General features: G+C 37.8%; 1 protein-coding gene across 2 annotated transcripts; it reads right to left on the bottom strand.

Annotated features, from left to right (window-relative positions):
• Positions 1-751: 751 nt before the first annotated feature.
• Positions 752-16,460, bottom strand: aadat (aminoadipate aminotransferase). Of its 2 annotated transcripts, none has more exons than XM_039659664.2 (14): positions 16,329-16,460; positions 15,481-15,584; positions 14,674-14,842; positions 11,468-11,600; positions 9,963-10,037; positions 9,658-9,867; positions 6,507-6,572; positions 6,248-6,330; positions 4,941-5,037; positions 3,757-3,818; positions 3,553-3,617; positions 3,201-3,307; positions 2,580-2,681; positions 752-1,653 (listed from the first exon to the last, which is right to left on the bottom strand). In XM_039659664.2, exons 2-14 carry the CDS (start codon positions 15,545-15,547, stop codon positions 1,612-1,614), a joined length of 1,278 nt encoding a protein of 425 aa, XP_039515598.2. In that variant the 5' UTR covers positions 15,548-15,584; positions 16,329-16,460; the 3' UTR covers positions 752-1,611. The 2 variants fall into 2 exon arrangements, with proteins under 2 accessions (XP_039515598.2, XP_039515599.2); XM_039659665.2 differs by having other exon boundaries at positions 16,231-16,336.
• Positions 16,461-16,582: the final 122 nt, after the last annotated feature.

The raw sequence follows: 16,582 nt of genomic DNA, 5'->3' as shown, positions 1-16,582 counted from the left end.
CACTGTATTTGCTGTCCCCTTGTACACATATAAAGTTATTTGGTGCTTATGTCATTGTTTTTAATATTATAAAAATCAAGCCTAAAAAGGGAAACTCAAAACTGTGTATCACGACCTGTCACGCTGCAGTCCTGTTTAAGTATTAACTGCCCTTGTTGATCAATGTCAAACCACTTTACAGCACGTTGATCATTTATCATAACCAGCGTGTTAAACCATTGAAACCTGAAGAAACACACGAACACGCTATTAATATTGCTTTTAAAGCAGTTGTGAGTGTATAACTCCGAGCTTATGCACATTAACAGGAAGATTTATCACAGAGTGAGTGAGCGAGTGTTTGTGTGTGTGTGTGAGAGCCCTTCTTAAGCACTTTCCCTGAGTGGTGTACACAAAGAAGCTGTTGTCACAGAAACAACACACAGTGTGAATGCCAGCACACCAAACTTAAAAATAAAAGGTTCCAACTTCCAACAGGATAGAGCCGCCATTTTGTTTCCCCAAAGAACCTCTAAAAGAGCCATTATTTTCTAAAGAACTTTCACTTTAAGAATATTTTGTTCAATGCAAAGGTTTCATTGATAATAAAGGTTCTCACTGGAACCACAGATGCCAATAAAGCCAATTATTTATTGTAAATGTAGCAAATTAGTGTTTAACCAATGCAATAGGATTTTATGCAATTAAATACAGCAAATCTTTGGTTAAAGTACGATGTTGAGTGAAAATCAGCATTACACACACTAATGGAGTTTGTTTAATGATTTATTAAAGTATTTTTTTTGCCGTCATGCACAATCACATGCAAGTTTATTGTTTTATGAACCCGTATTTGAGTCAAATGGTGACCAGCATGGACTCTCTCTCTGAAAGACAGAACGACAGCAAGTTCTATCGGTGCATATGGGAGGACGTCGCTAATATATTATTTCATTATCATTTGCTTCAAGTGTCAGAGGTAAACAAAAAACCACTATTGCATTTCCACGACTTTTTAAAAGTAACAAAACAGTAGAGAGATTGAAGCAGATATTTCATAAACCCCATCACAGCAGTGTTAACTAATTTCAAGTCATTGGTAATATAACGGAAGATATGCGGATAAAAACGAACACTACTTTAAAAAAAGAAATGTGTCCTCAATCTGTGACGAGGGTCCATCGGCTTAAAGCCGTTTTAAAGCTGCTATATGCTCAATACATCTGTTCCTCGTGTGTGTTGCAAACAGCAGCTGACCAGTGAACTACAGACGACACAATTCAACACAGAGATTCAATCAACGGATTAGGACAACTACATTCCTTCGCCTTTCTGTTATTAAACATTTTACATAATAAACCAGTTTTAAAAGCACATGAAATGCCTCCAGAGACATCCAACTTCAGCAGCAAATCTTGATATTAATACACACCACATGAAGAGAAAAAATTCTTCAATCTTGAGATATTGTTAAACATTGTTTTAAATTTGAGAAAACATGGGTTCGCTGTTGTGCAAAACAGGCAGTACATTGGGCAGATCGAGTCTGTGTGTGTGTGTGTGTGGCACGTGACAGCAGCATTTAATTGATGATACTGGACATTAAAAACATTCCTCCTGGAGATGAGCGACTCACACGGCTTCCTTGATCAGATCAGCGAGTCTCCTGAACGCCTGTGGATGAGGAGGAGAGTAATACAGGTGCTTCAGTTCTTAGGCATCATATAAATGGAGACATTAAAAACCTGAAACGGACTGATCTGAAGTGCTGCAACACGAGGGACTCGACTGACTTCATGTTACAATGATATTGTCAATCAAATATTGGTGGTTAGTAATTTTTTATTTTTATTTTTTATCTTTTATTCATCGAGGAGAGGTTAAATAGTGCAAAATTGACATTTATAATGTAATAAAAAGATTTTCTATTTTAAATAAATTTGTATTCAATCAAAGAATCCTGAAAAACGTACCACGCTTTCCACGAAATATGAACCAGTCCAACCGTTTTAAACATTGAGGATAATCATCAATGTTTCTTGAGTATCAAATCATCATATTCGAGTGATTTCTGAAGGGTCATGTCACACTGAAGACTGGAGTAATGATGCTGGAAATACAGCTTTGATCACAGGAATAAACTACACTTTACTATATATATTCACATAGAAACAGTTACTTTAAATTGTAATAATATTTCACTGTTTTTACAGTATTTTTGATTGAATAAACGCAGGCTTGGTGAGCAGAAGAGGCACTTTCAAATACATTAAAAAATCTTACCAACCCCAAATATAAATTATATATATATATATAGTAATTAAATTTTGTCGCTTATTTAGTTTTTAAAATATTTGTAAAAAATTAAAAATATTTTAAAAACATATATTTTAAATGTGAAGGAAAAACGAAATAAATTACAAAATTAAATGAAATCTGACAAAATTGTTTGGCAAAATTAAACGGCAAACTACAGCTACAGGTTTTATTGTACTATGCAAAAAAAAGCTTTGGCCACTACTATATGTGTGTGTGTGTGTGTGTGTGTGTGTATATATTTCTTTATTTATTTATTTATGTGTGTGTGTGTGTGTGTGTACCTCATCGATCTGTTGAGGTGTGGAGAGAGAGAAAGCCGCTCTAACATACGGACAGGGATCTGAGCTGACGATGTTGAACACTCCTCCAGGAACCAGGAGAACCTGAAAACACACACACACACACACAGCTGAACACAACTCGAGAGAATCACTCGATTCAGAGCCGAGACGTCACATCAAACTAAAATCATGTTTGCAGATGTGTTTCTGAATGATGATGTGTCAAGCTGGTGCAGATGCTCAAAAAGCAGCACATGTAAACACAGTAAACAACACAGTAAACACTCCATAATCATGATTGTCTGAAACTGAAGCAGGAACTGTGAGTCCGGCAGGCAAATCGTGTGGTGTGTCAGTTTATTTACACACACACACACACACATTCAAGCTTTGGCTTTGGCAAAAAGCCTCAGTAAACTTGCTATAAAGGCGACAGTGACACACACACACACCCACATTTACACACACGAATGACTTGCACTAACAGGAAGTGTTTACAATTTAAGAAGGAATCCGGCAGAGTAGAACATGAAATCATGTTATTACATTCAGCACAGCACTGTACGTGTGTGTGTGTGTGTGTGTGTGTGTGTGTGTGTGTGTGTGTGTGTGTGTGTGTACCTCTTTCTCTAACGCTCTCTCCATGATCAGCCGCTGTGTGTCTTTAATGCCCTTGATTTTAATCCACAGGAACATCCCAGCCATCGGAGGATGCCACTCGGCTACATCTACAACACACACACACACACACGTGAGAGTGTGAGACACACAAAAGCCATACACACACCGCTGAATTACATTAGTGTAATAGACCTGTAACGGTTATATATATAAGCACAAAAAATAACAATTTAGATCATTTTTCTAAACACAATAATGAATCTAAGCACATTAAGAAGAATAAAAACACACTGTTAAACTGTATGAGCACACACACACACACAGCACTGCTGTAAACGGGACCTCTACACACCTCTGAGCCAGCGGTCGGCTGAGGAGAGCATGGCGTTCCTCTGAGATCTGTAGAACTCGATCACCCTGAGGAAGAGGAACAACTCCCGTCACACACAACAACTCGTGTCACACACACAACAACTCGTGTCACACACAACAAGAACAACACACTCAACAGACACGAGAACACAGAAATACAGGAACTGGACTCTCAGAAACTCACCCATCGATGTGTGTGAGGAAACCAGCCTGACCCCAGTTCTGGAGCAGCTGCGACACGATCATCTGAACACACACACACACACACACACACACACAGAGGAGAAGTTTGGATAGCTTTACACTGGAGAACGAGATATCAGAAGATTCTGTGACGTCTTTAAAAAAACAGATTTATGCATTTTATACATTTAACAGAAGTTTTAATTATCATTAAAATCAATCTTCTTTCATATTTATTAAACATTTAATGACTTTGCTGATAGCATTTATGTATTTTGCAAATTAATACACCAGAGAGACGAGAGAAAACTATATTTATTTTACTATATTTATATTTATTTTATTTCTTTCAATATTTAATGAACACTATTTAATGACTTTGCTGATCTTAATTAAAGAGCATTTAACAAATCATTACACCACAGTGACAAAAAATATTTGATACATTATTAATTGCATTAAATAAATATAAATTATTATAGAAATAATTATTAGCTAATATATTTCAATATTTATTAAACATTATTTTTGGAATCTGCTGATCTGCTGATCTTAAATAAAGAGTATTTTGCAAATCATTACATCACAGCGATAAAAAAATATTTATTTTATGCAATACTAATTGCCTAAAATAAATATGATTATTCAAATAAATATTAGCTAATATATTTTAATTTATTACACAATATTTATTGACTTTGTTGATATTAATTGTAGAGTATTTTGCAAATAACTCCACCACAGCAACCAAAAACTATTTTATACAACTATTAAAATAAATATAATTTAATATTTTTAAACTTTTTTAATGACTTTGCTAATCTTTATTTTGCAAACCATTACACCACAGCAACAATAACAATATTTTCTGCATTATTTAATGAGTGTTGATCATCAGAGTTAAAGCTCTTGTTTTTCCAAGCATCTCTTCTCCTGAGACTCGCGCTGTGAGAATAATTAAAGTTCAGATTCACGGATCTGCACACCGCTGGGATCTGAAACACACGCACATGACACACGTTTCACACACTCTCAGAGACGTTTGTGTTTTACTGAGTGTGTTGAACACACGGAAGACAGATCGTGAGGAGTGAGGAACAACCCTCTCCTAAAGCCTGATCTTCAGGGATGAGTGTGTGAGACAGAAGCAGGAATGCTAGGAAGATGTGTGCGTGTGTGTGTGACCTGTGTGAAGGTGCTGGTGTGCATGGTCGAGGCCTGGATGTGCAGAACCACCCGATCCACCAACGGCTTCGGCCCCGTCACGAACCCGATCCGCAACCTGACCCCAAACACACACAACATTCCCCACGCAAAACACATCAGTTACGATCTGATACAGGAAGTATGTGGTTTTATTTCATGGTAGAATATAAAAACGATTCAATTCAATGAATGCAAATAATGTCAATTACTAGTGAAAATATACAATTACAAAATATGCAAATGTATGAACACTTTGTTATTAAACTATATGTATATTAATTATTTATTTTAAATAATTGATGGTTCATAAAAAATAATGAATTAAATGCTATGCAATTATATTTATATATGAATAAATAATTCATAAATGATGTATTAATATATTTAATATAATTAAAGATATACATATTATACATTTTAATAAATTAAATAATGAACTATAATAAATTAAATAATGAATAATGTTAAATATTGAACATATCATAAAATATGCATGTATATATATAGAGTATCTACAAATAATTAATATTCATATGATAAATAACTAAATTATATATTTAGTTATTTATTAAATAACTAAATATATATTTACTTTAGTTAAATAACTAAATATATATAATATTTAGATATTCAATTATATGTAAATTAATTATTTATATTAAATTATTGAGAGTTCATTTTAAAAACGATTGAATTAAATGCTATTTAATTATATATATATATATATATATATATATATATTATTAATTATATTATATGAATATATATATTATATATATATATATATATATATATAAAATAAATTTAAATATATTTTTTTTAAATATTATATATATAACTATATTATATATAGTTATATATATATAATATAATATATGTATATATATATATATATATATATATACGTATATATAATATTATGTAAGTTTTATTATATATAAACTATTTAAATATTATATACAAAAGAGTACAGCAAGATTCTCTGGAGTCTGATTGTCAATAATTATAAAAAAAGTTGTTTTTTTTTGTTGTTGTTTTGTCCCAACCTCAATAAAACTACTGTGGCACAATTCTTGGGTCTCTCTAGGCCAATAATAATATAAAAAAACTTTACCCTTTGAAAAGCTATAGCTGTGTCATTTAGAAAATGGGCCTTTCCTGAGTTTTTTCCCCATCTTGAGTCCATATCATGACGCTGACAGCTGTGTCTCGTGACAGAAGCACTACTGTCCACTGAATCAAGTCATTGACATTTGAAGCACAAACCGGCTTTTGACAGCACCCACCCCGACGACAGGATCTTGGAGAACGAATCGGTTCGGAGGACGCGTCCGTCCACGTCCATGGAGAGAAATGTTGGTGCCCACGGCTGGGTGACGAGAGAACAGAGCAGAGTATTGACATTACACTGCTATCTTATCTCAGCCGCAATACAGAGGCTATCAGAGAGGTCAGTGTATGATGACAATTTCCTTCTGATTAATCGCACCACTGTACAAACAGATCATGCTGTGAAGAGAGCAACAGATCAGAGGAGCAACTTACTTTCTGGAACTGCAGGAAATAATACGGGTCATCCTCAATGATAAGCATATCATAGTTCCTGGCAAGCTGCAAATGAAAACAAAAACAGAATTTTTAGAGTTTGATGTAAAAAAATAATAATAATATAGCTGCGAGCAGCAATTATGGGGGTTCAAGCGTTTTATTGCCTTGTTTTAGGAATTGTTTTCTTTAACAAGCCTGTAACCACCAAGAAAGACCATTTACAGGCAATTTATAGAAGAAAATATGGTTTTAAAGCTTTTTAACAGTTAGAGCGCCACCTATGGTCCCAACTCCATAAAACTTTACATGCTTGTTTAGAATCATGAGTTGGATCTGCGCACCAAATTTCGTGAGTTTTTGTGTAGGATTTATAGACTTTTTGAGTGCATTTTCTAAATCACCCTGTTATAACTATTGTTACGAACCTTGGCTCAAAGGAAGCAACAAAATACAATGCAAGCAAAAACCAAACGCAAAGTCCAAAACCAAAGTTTCCTCTCCCTTGGCTCAGGTGGTGATCTCTTAAGAAGCGTCTAAGGCACAGTCACAGGTGTTTTCAGTCGACTGCCATTTGAGGTAAGTAGTGCGCTCAGGTACCAAACTGCAATTCCCAAAACCAACAGCAGAGGTCGTCACACCATCCAAAGGCCAAAGTTAAACAATTTTTTGACAATTATTCACCTAGCCAAGAATTGTGCCACAGTTAGTCCAAAAACCTTGGACTAGTTTGCAAAAGTTTTTTTTTTTTCAAACATTCTCGAATATTTAACGAAGGATTCGATTGACGGCAACGGTCCTAGAGGCAAATGCGGTATGACGTCGTAGGTGTGTGCGCCAAAAATCGTGTGATATGCAATCCTTACGCATGTGATATATATGTCCTTTATGCATGTTAAAAAACACGTTTCGTTCTGACAGGCCTGCATTAACCTTGTCTAAAGCTGCTCAAACTTCATTGGCCGCCGCCGGCGTGTTTTACGAGATACGCCAATGTCCTGAAAGGCAGTCTTGACACCTTGGACAAAAACACCACATGCCAATTTTCAAGTCAATAGCTTGTTTTCATATGACGTCACGCCACCGCGTTTCCATGGCGCGAAACGCAAATGGAGGGCAGGAAGTGATTTGCTGTATAGAAAGCACTACACTCTTAAAAGAAATGGTTCTATTTAGAACCAGAAATGGTTCTATATAGAACCATTTTTTTGGGGTAAAAGGTTCTATTGGCCAAGTATGGAACCCCAGAGTTCAATATAGAACCCAGAGGAACCCTTTATTTAAGAGTGTATAGAACCTTTTAGTGGTTCCAAATATGTAGCGCTGATAGAACCCTTTAAAGGATTAGTTCACTTTTGAAAAAACTTTTGCTGATAATTTACTCACCCCCATGTCATCCAAGATGTCCATGTCTTTCTTTCTTCAGTCGAAAAGAAATTAAGGGTTTTGATGAAAACATTCCAGGATTTTTCACCATATAATGGACTTCAATGGGAACCGGATGGTTCAAGGTCCGAAAGACAGTTAATAACAGTTTCAGATGCAGCTTCAAATGTCTTTAAACAACACCAGACGATGAATAAGGGTCTTATCATGCGAAACGATCGGTTATTTCAAAGCTTATTCCAAAAATGTAACTTTTCTAAGGACAAATGCTAGCCTTTCTCCATTCTGTGAGGCGCGTTTGCAACGTCACGTATTACGTAATTATGTTCAAAAGGTCACGGGCGACGTAGCCAGAACTACAGAGTTAGAGTGTTTACAAGTTGAACGCATAGGTTGAACGTGAAAACTCAAACGCCGTTTACAAAAAAGGAATTAAAAGGTAAAACAACAATGTCGGACGATTTTGATTCTGTACTTCCGGCTACGTCGCCCGTGACCTTTTGAACGTAATTACGTATTACGTGACGTTGCAAACGCGCCTCACAGAATAGAGCAAGGCTAGCATTTGTCCTTAGAAAAGTTACATTTTTGGAATAAGCATTGAAATAACCGATCGTTTCGCATGATAAGACCCTTATTCATCGTCTGGTGTCGTTTAAAGACATTTGAAGCTGCATCTGAAACTGTTATTAACTGTCTTTTGGACCCTGAACCATCCGGTTCCCATTGAAGTCCATTATATGGAGAAAAATCCTGGAATGTTTTCATCAAAAACCTTAATTTCTTTTCGACTGAGGAAAGAAAGACATGGACATCTTGGATGACATGGGGGTGAGTAAATTATCAGCAAAAGCTTTTTCAAAAGTGAACTAATCCTTTAAGGTTCTATATAGAACCTTTTCTTCTAAGGGTGTGTAACAAACTCAAAATGCCTGTGTTTTGAGTCATTTACGGCTGCTTGAATCGCTCAAACCACGAGGAGTTTTTAATCGTGTACCAAAAGTTGTTATTCATAAGGGGGTAAAATGCAAGAAATTGATCGAAAAACTCTGGGAAAACGCCTTGCAAACCTACGTCTGCGGTCGGGAGGAGCCTGGCGGGATAATGCTCGTGTGTGTAACGTTAGTGATCACTTCGTCAAAGGTGAGTTAATACAATTTAAGTGACTGTTTGTGTAACGTGTAACGTTTCCGAACTTTGTAAAGTCTAAGTTGCTAATATCTACAGCCTCGATGGCAGGAAAATATTCATAATGTAAGGATCACGTCCAACATATGTTCCGATTTTCTTGTTATATATTTCTCTTGTAATAGCGTGTAAAGTAGTACAGTACGGACTTTCCTCCATCTCGTCCAATGCGCTCTTCACTCCCTGCCCTCCATCTGAATTACGCGCGTCATGATAATCACGTGACTGAAACCCAGCTATCAGACTTAGTGTTTCATAGCTATAGCCATTTTTCTATGTTATAGCGCCACCAAGTGGTCAGTAACCGCATCCTTTTTCACGTGAAAACGGAATGAGCTCTTACATATGTGCGCCAAGTTATAGCCATTTAAGCAAAAGTGGCTCCTCCCACTTTGAACGTTTTAGCGGCGCTTAAATTTCAAATATTTTGATACTTAGAGACAATCAGACTCCAGATACTCTAGCCACCAGCCCTCAGAGATTCAAGTCTCTACGACTTCCGGTTTGGTCAAAGAACGTCTGACTGGACATGTAACACTGTAAAACCGTGTGCATTGAGGAAGTAAACCCTGCTTACTTCATAGACTTCCTGTTTCCTCTCATGAGTCATGGACGCTCCGGTGGGATTGCCTCCGTTGGGGATGGTGTACAAGACCTTCGGTACGGTGCAGTCCGGCTTCTGAGCGTCGGTCGGGTCCCACTGTGCCAGGATCTTGCGGAGGTCGTCCGGGATCATGCCATGCTGATCGCTCGGCACATTCATGATGTTGGCGCCCAGCGGCTGCAGCTGTTCAGGAAAGAGCTGGCAATGATTACATCTACACATGTTCCTGTAACGGATCGAGAGAGATGAAACACGGACGATAGGAAATGTGTGCTTACGGCCGCCAGCGTTCCTGAGTATGTGGGAGCATCGAGGAGGACGTTGTCTCCAGGATTGACGAGCATCTCGAATATCTGATGAACAGAACAAAGAGGAAATTTAAGTATGTAGTTAAAAGAGGAGAAATCACCAAAATCCTAAGTCTATGATCCAAATAGGCTCGCCACTCATTATGAGGATGAAAAATGACAACAAAAGTAAATGCGAGATAAAAACCGCAGGAACAGCAAATGCCTCAGTCACAACATGAGCTAATGCGGCACTGAAGAAGCATTAAATTGGACGCATTCCCTTTTTGGTTGTCTTTTTCCCCATCGCTTATAACGTGCTAAACTTTTGGGGAATTTTTATCCTAAATTATTGCACATACTCCAATATGCATATCGCTAATAATATTAAGCACACTAAAAACTTCAGGAACAGAGTGGCCGTATCGCCACGAGAGCATTTATTAAGGACAGTGGTGTTTTAGTATCATCATAGTTTTCATTAGTAATATTTTGAAGTAGCGTATATTTTCCGTTCTTCATTTTAATTTATTTAAAGTTTTAGCAATTTTGTTGGGTGTTTTCGTCATTTTTATTAGTTTTTTAATGCCTATTTATTTATTTTTTATTTAACTTTTTTGCAGTTTTATTTAACTTTTTTTGCAGTTTTGGTTATTTTAGTACATGTTAAACTAAAAGAAAATGAGAAATAGCTGAAATAAGACTTTTAAATTTATATATATATATATATATATATATATTTACACTCACCTAAAGGATTATTAGGAACACCATACTAGTACTGTTTGACCCCCTTTCGCCTTCAGAACTGCCTTAATTCTATGTGGCATTGATTCATATATTGATTGATTGATTGATTATATTGTTAGGATAGGATCTTGCAGTTGATGAAGATTTGTGGGATGCACATCCAGGGCACGAAGCTCCCGTTCCACCACATCCCAAAAATGCTCTATTGGGTTGAGATCTGGTGACTGTGGCGGCCATTTTAGTACAGTCAACTCATTGTCATGTTCAAGAAACCTATTTGAAATGATTCGAGCTTTGTGACATGATGTATTATCCTGCTGGAAGTAGCCATCAGTGGATGGGGACATGGTGGCCATAAAGGGATGGACATGATCAGAAACAATGCTCAGGTAGGCCGTGGCATTTAAACGATGCCCAATTGGCACTAAGGGGCCTAAAGTGTGCCAAGAAAACATCCCCCACACCATTACACCACCACCACCAGCCTGCACAGTGGTAACAAGGCATGATGGATCTATGTTCTCATTCGGTTTACACCAAATTCTGACTCTACCATCTGAACGTCTCAACAGAAATCGAGACTCATAATCCTAATAATACTTTAGGTGAGTGTATGTAAATATGTGGCATTTATTTATTTCAAGCAATAGAAAAGTTGTTTTAATGGTTTTAGTTTAGTTTAACTGGCTAATTAGGTCCAGATATTCTCTTGCAGGATGGTGCGAGTGTGTATGAGGTGGGCGTACTTTGCAGAGCCCCTCCTGACTGCCGGTGGTGACACACATCTCCATCTGTCCTCTCTCTGGACTGTAGCCGGCTGTGGGAGGATTGTGGAGGCTTTTCTGAAGATCCTTCATCCACGAGACCAGCTCTGGAATCCTACCAGCACACACACACACACACACACACACACAAATGAAGTAATACAAACTGTAATTCATTACTGATTACAAAGTACATGACGTAATCGTTAGACGTTAGATTACACATTTTATGTAATGTATTCTGAATGCTTTTAGATTACTTTTGACCTAACTCGTTTATACATGGATTTAAATTAGGGCTGTCAATAATCACGACTAATCGCACCCATTCCAGGCGCTGGTTTGCTTTTTCCAGCTAAGAAACGTATTTAGCATATCATTAAAAGTTTCACGAGCCAATTTTATGTCCAATTATTTTAATGTGTTAGAGATTTCTAATTAATTACATGCGTTAACAGCCCTAATTAAAATATTTTTTTTGTACCATATTGTTCTAAAAATACAAAATATGTAAATATATTCCACTCTTTGCTATCAAAAACATGAATTGCATTAAACATTACATAAGTGTTTCCCAAACTTGGGTTTATGAAGTAACTGGAAGATCAGGGTTTCTGCAGGTATCTTCAAATGAAATTTAATGCCTTTTTAATGCCTTTTTAATGCCATTTAAAAAAAAATAATGCCATACACGACCCATGACTAACCACGGATATACACTCACCGGCCACTTTATTAGGTACCCCATGCTAGTAACGGGTTGGACCCCCTTTTGCCTTCAGAACTGCCTCAATTCTTCGTGGCATAGATTCAACAAGGTGCTGGAAGCATTCCTCAGGGAGTTTGGTCCATTTTGACATGATGGCATCACACAGTTGCCGCAGATTTGTCGGCTGCACATCCATGATGCGAATCTCCCGTTCCACCACATCCCAAAGATGCTCTATTGGATTGAGATCTGGTGACTGTGGAGGCCATTTGAGTACAGCGAACTCATTGTCATGTTCAAGAAACCAGTCTGAGATGATTCCAGCTTTATGACATGGCGCATTATCCTGCTGAAAGTAGCCATCAGAAGTTGGGTACATTGTGGTCATAAAGGGATGGACATGGTCAGCAACAATACTCAGGTAGGCTGTGGCGTTGCAACGATGCTCAATTGGTACCAAGGGGCCCAAAGAGTGCCAAGAAAATATTCCCCACACCATGACACCACCACCACCAGCCTGAACCGTTGATACAAGGCAGGATGGATCCATGCTTTCATGTTGTAGACGCCAAATTCTGACCCTACCATCCGAATGTCGCAGCAGAAATCGAGACTCATCAGACCAGGCAACGTTTTTCCAATCTTCTATTGTCCAATTTCGATGAGCTTGTGCAAATTGTAGCCTCAGTTTCCTGTTCTTAGCTGAAAGGAGTGGCACCCGGTGTGGTCTTCTGCTGCTGTAGCCCATCTGCCTCAAAGTTCGACGTACTGTGCGTTCAGAGATGCTCTTCTGCCCACCTTGGTTGTAACGGGTGGTTATTTAAGTCACTGTTGCCCTTCTATCAGCTCGAACCAGTCTGGCCATTCTCCTTTGACCTCTGGCATCAACAAGGCATTTCCGCCCACAGAACTGCCGCTCACTGGATGTTTTTTCTTTTTCGGACCATTCTATATATATATAATATATATATATATATATATATATATATATATATATACATACACACACAATTGTTTTTTAGTTTTTAGTTTTTTGGCCGTCACACTGCATGTGTGATTTTACGGCGCCGACGCCCATTGTCCCCAACTTAAATCCTTTTTTTGCAAACGCGGCAAAATCCTTCATAATGTTTACCAGCAACGGGCTGCAACCATGTCTTGAAATCTTCATTTTCCAGCCACTTCTGCTGAAATTTGCACTTTCCCATTTTTCAGTAGTTTCAGACCTGTCCACTGCTGTGCAAAATGCCCACCTCTGAATCACGGCAATTTTGCTCCGGCCGGAAGCAATTACCAAAATGGTTCCGCGTGTTTATCATACTAACCTATTTTTTACATTCGATACTAACGTACATATTTTGCGAGCGCAAATACAAATTATTAATTATGAAGGCTATATTCAAATAAATTTGTATAAAATTCTCTTCAAAACTATAAAAAAAATTAATGCCTGTAAGAATCAAATTTAATGCTTTTTAATGCCTTTTAAGGCCTTAATTTTCGCAAAATCCATTTAATGACTTTTAATGCTTTTTAATGCCCCGCGGAAACCCTGAAGATTTTCCAAACATATACAAATGAGAGAATTGATAAATCTTAAATAAGTGTTTGAATAATGTTTGGGGTGCGAGAGTTCCCAGGATCAAATTTATTTATGCATTTATGGAACATTTATTTGCCCCCATTTATGTAATCCATAAAAAGTAGCTGTAATCTGATTGTGAGCATTCTAAAAAGCATTATAATCCACAGTAATATCAAGTACTTTCTTTTTGGAATCAGATTACATAATACAGATTGACACATGTAATCAATTACTAACAGGTGTTGTGCGTGTTTTGACCCCCGCCAAATTATTACCCCCCCCCCCCATCCAGGTTTAGGATTAGTTGTGGGGGAGGGGTTATGATTGGAAGAGGGGTTATGATTAGGGGCGGGGTTATGATTAGGGGAGGGGTTATGATTAGGGGAGGAGTTAGGATTAGGGGTGGGGTTAGGATTAGGGGAGGGGTTACGATTAGGGGTGGGGTTGAAATTTGAGGCGGGGTTATGGGCGGGGTTAGGAACAGGGGAGGAGTTAGGATTGGAGGCAGGGTTATGGATGGGGTTAGGAATGAGGGAGGGGTTAGGAATAGGGGAGGAGTTAGGAATAGGGATGAGGTTAGGATTAGGGGAGGGGTTAGGATTGGAGACGGGGTTATGGGCGGGGTTAGGAATAGGGGAGGGGTTAGGATTAGGGGTGGGATTAGGGGCGAGGTTAGGATTAGGGGAGGAGTTAGGATTAGGGGTGGGGTTAGGATTAGGGGTGGGGTTGGAATTGGAGGCGGGGTTATGGGCGGGGTTATGAATAAGGGAGGGGTTAGGATTAGGGGTGGGATTAGGCAATCAGGTACTGACTTCAAAGATGGCGGTAATAATTTGGCAGGGAGTCGAAATTAGGCACAACCCCGGCGGTGAGCAGCAGTGTGGTGTCTGATACCCGTATGAGCCGGAGTACTGCAGCGCTCTCTTCATCAGCGCCTCGTCCAACACCACAGCATCTCCCCCCTTCACCGTCACCGTGGCCGACTGGAACGGGAAGGTGTTGGGATTGGGAGCTCCTCCGGCCAGAGAGATCAGGGACGGAGGAGATCGCTGCTGCAGCTCAGCTGGATCACAACGACACCAAATCATCTTCATTTATACAGCTCTTTATGAACTACAGATCGGTTCAAAGCAGCTTTGTACCCAGTAACGATCAATGATGTGAACTTCATTTGACTTGTGCTGTAAAGCAGCTCTAAGAAGACAACAGTGACACTATTCAGCTCAAGTCAGTTCAGTATTGACATAGTTCAGTTCAATAACCAATTATGAAATGAGTTCAATTCTACAGAAGACATTAACTGAATAACTATCAGTTCACACTGTAAAAATTAATCCTGTAAAAAAACGGTAAACTACTGGCAGAAGTGGTTGCCAGCCCAGCATTATACCGTAAAAATGAAATTAACAGTTAAATACCGTTTTTTAGCTACAGTATATAACTGTAATTTAACAGCATATAGCTGTAGCTGAAAAAACGGTATTTAGCTGTTTATTATAAAAACGGTAACAAACCATATTTTTACGGTATGATGCTGGCAACACAGCTGCCAGTAGTTTACCGTTTCTTTACAGTGCAGTCAAATCGATAACAACACTGAAATGTAAGTGTCTATTAAGTTATCATCTCGTCATAAAGTCACATCTCAGTCAGGCAGTTGATCTCAATAAACAGTAATAAAATAATAAAAATCAGACTCACTCAGTAAGCGAATAGCGGATGGTTTTCTTGCTGCGCTCACAGCGGTCAGAAAGCGAGCGTAATTCATGCTTCTGATGGGATGGAGGACATGGAGAACTTCTGAACTGATAATGCAAAGAAAAGTTTTAAATTGTGTGCATATGTACTATAGTTTGTTACAAAAACAAGTTTTTGTCATCATTTGGAAACAATCCTAATGGGACTTTTAATGGGATTATCCACAAACATTTAACTGGAGATGCATGTCTGCATGTTTGGAGAAGGCGATGTCACCTCTATCCATGTGGTTGTTGTGACTATTGTTGATGCATGTATTGTCAGGCTCTTTGTGAAAATTTGGATGCTTTGTTGTTTTAATCAGAATTGGTCATTCCAAAGACAATGAAATGTGTGCGTGTGTATATATAATACTTTTTTTAAATGAATAATTCACATATTCATAAATAGACAAAGAATATGATTTATTGTGTAAACAAAAAAAGCATACAAGGAAAAACTTAATTATGCTTGTTTGTGTAATGAATCATACTGCTCCCATTTTTGATTGTGCAACAGGTTTAACAAGGTGCATTTTACATAAACTCCTGGGTTAAAATCTCCATATCTTGAAAATGTCAACTTAAATTTCGCAGAGAAACATATAATTAAGAAAAAACATGATTTGCTGACATATGCACGGCTGAAAGTTCAACTCCAAACGTCAACAACAGCGATCAAACCCACGTGGAACAAGCGTGCAAATCAACATACCGGTAATCACCACTCGTATGACTAAATACATAATACGAATTATCAGAACTGGAAGCTTTGTAAAACCACAGACATTTTACACAATCCACAAGCCTAACCTTTAACGCACTGTAACTTCTTCCCGTGCCGCTGAACGTCTCCCGCAAAGATTTCTGGACCGTGTAGTTTTCTTTGTGAAATGTGTTAAAGGGATAGTTCGCTCAAAAACGGAAATTCTGTCAGCAATTGCTCACCCCACAAGTTATTCCAAACCTGTATGAATTAATTTGTTCTGCTAAACACAAAGGAAGACATTTTGAAGAATGTATTTTTCCCTAACTTTGGTTACAATCTTTCTTCATAATATTATCTT

This window comes from Pimephales promelas, chromosome 1 (genome assembly GCF_988280905.1).
Source record: "Pimephales promelas chromosome 1, fPimPro1.hap1.1, whole genome shotgun sequence".
Classification (NCBI taxonomy): Eukaryota; Metazoa; Chordata; class Actinopteri; order Cypriniformes; family Leuciscidae; genus Pimephales; species Pimephales promelas.
The sequence above is the reverse complement of the archived record's forward strand: the minus strand, read 5'-3'. Positions and strand labels throughout refer to the sequence as shown.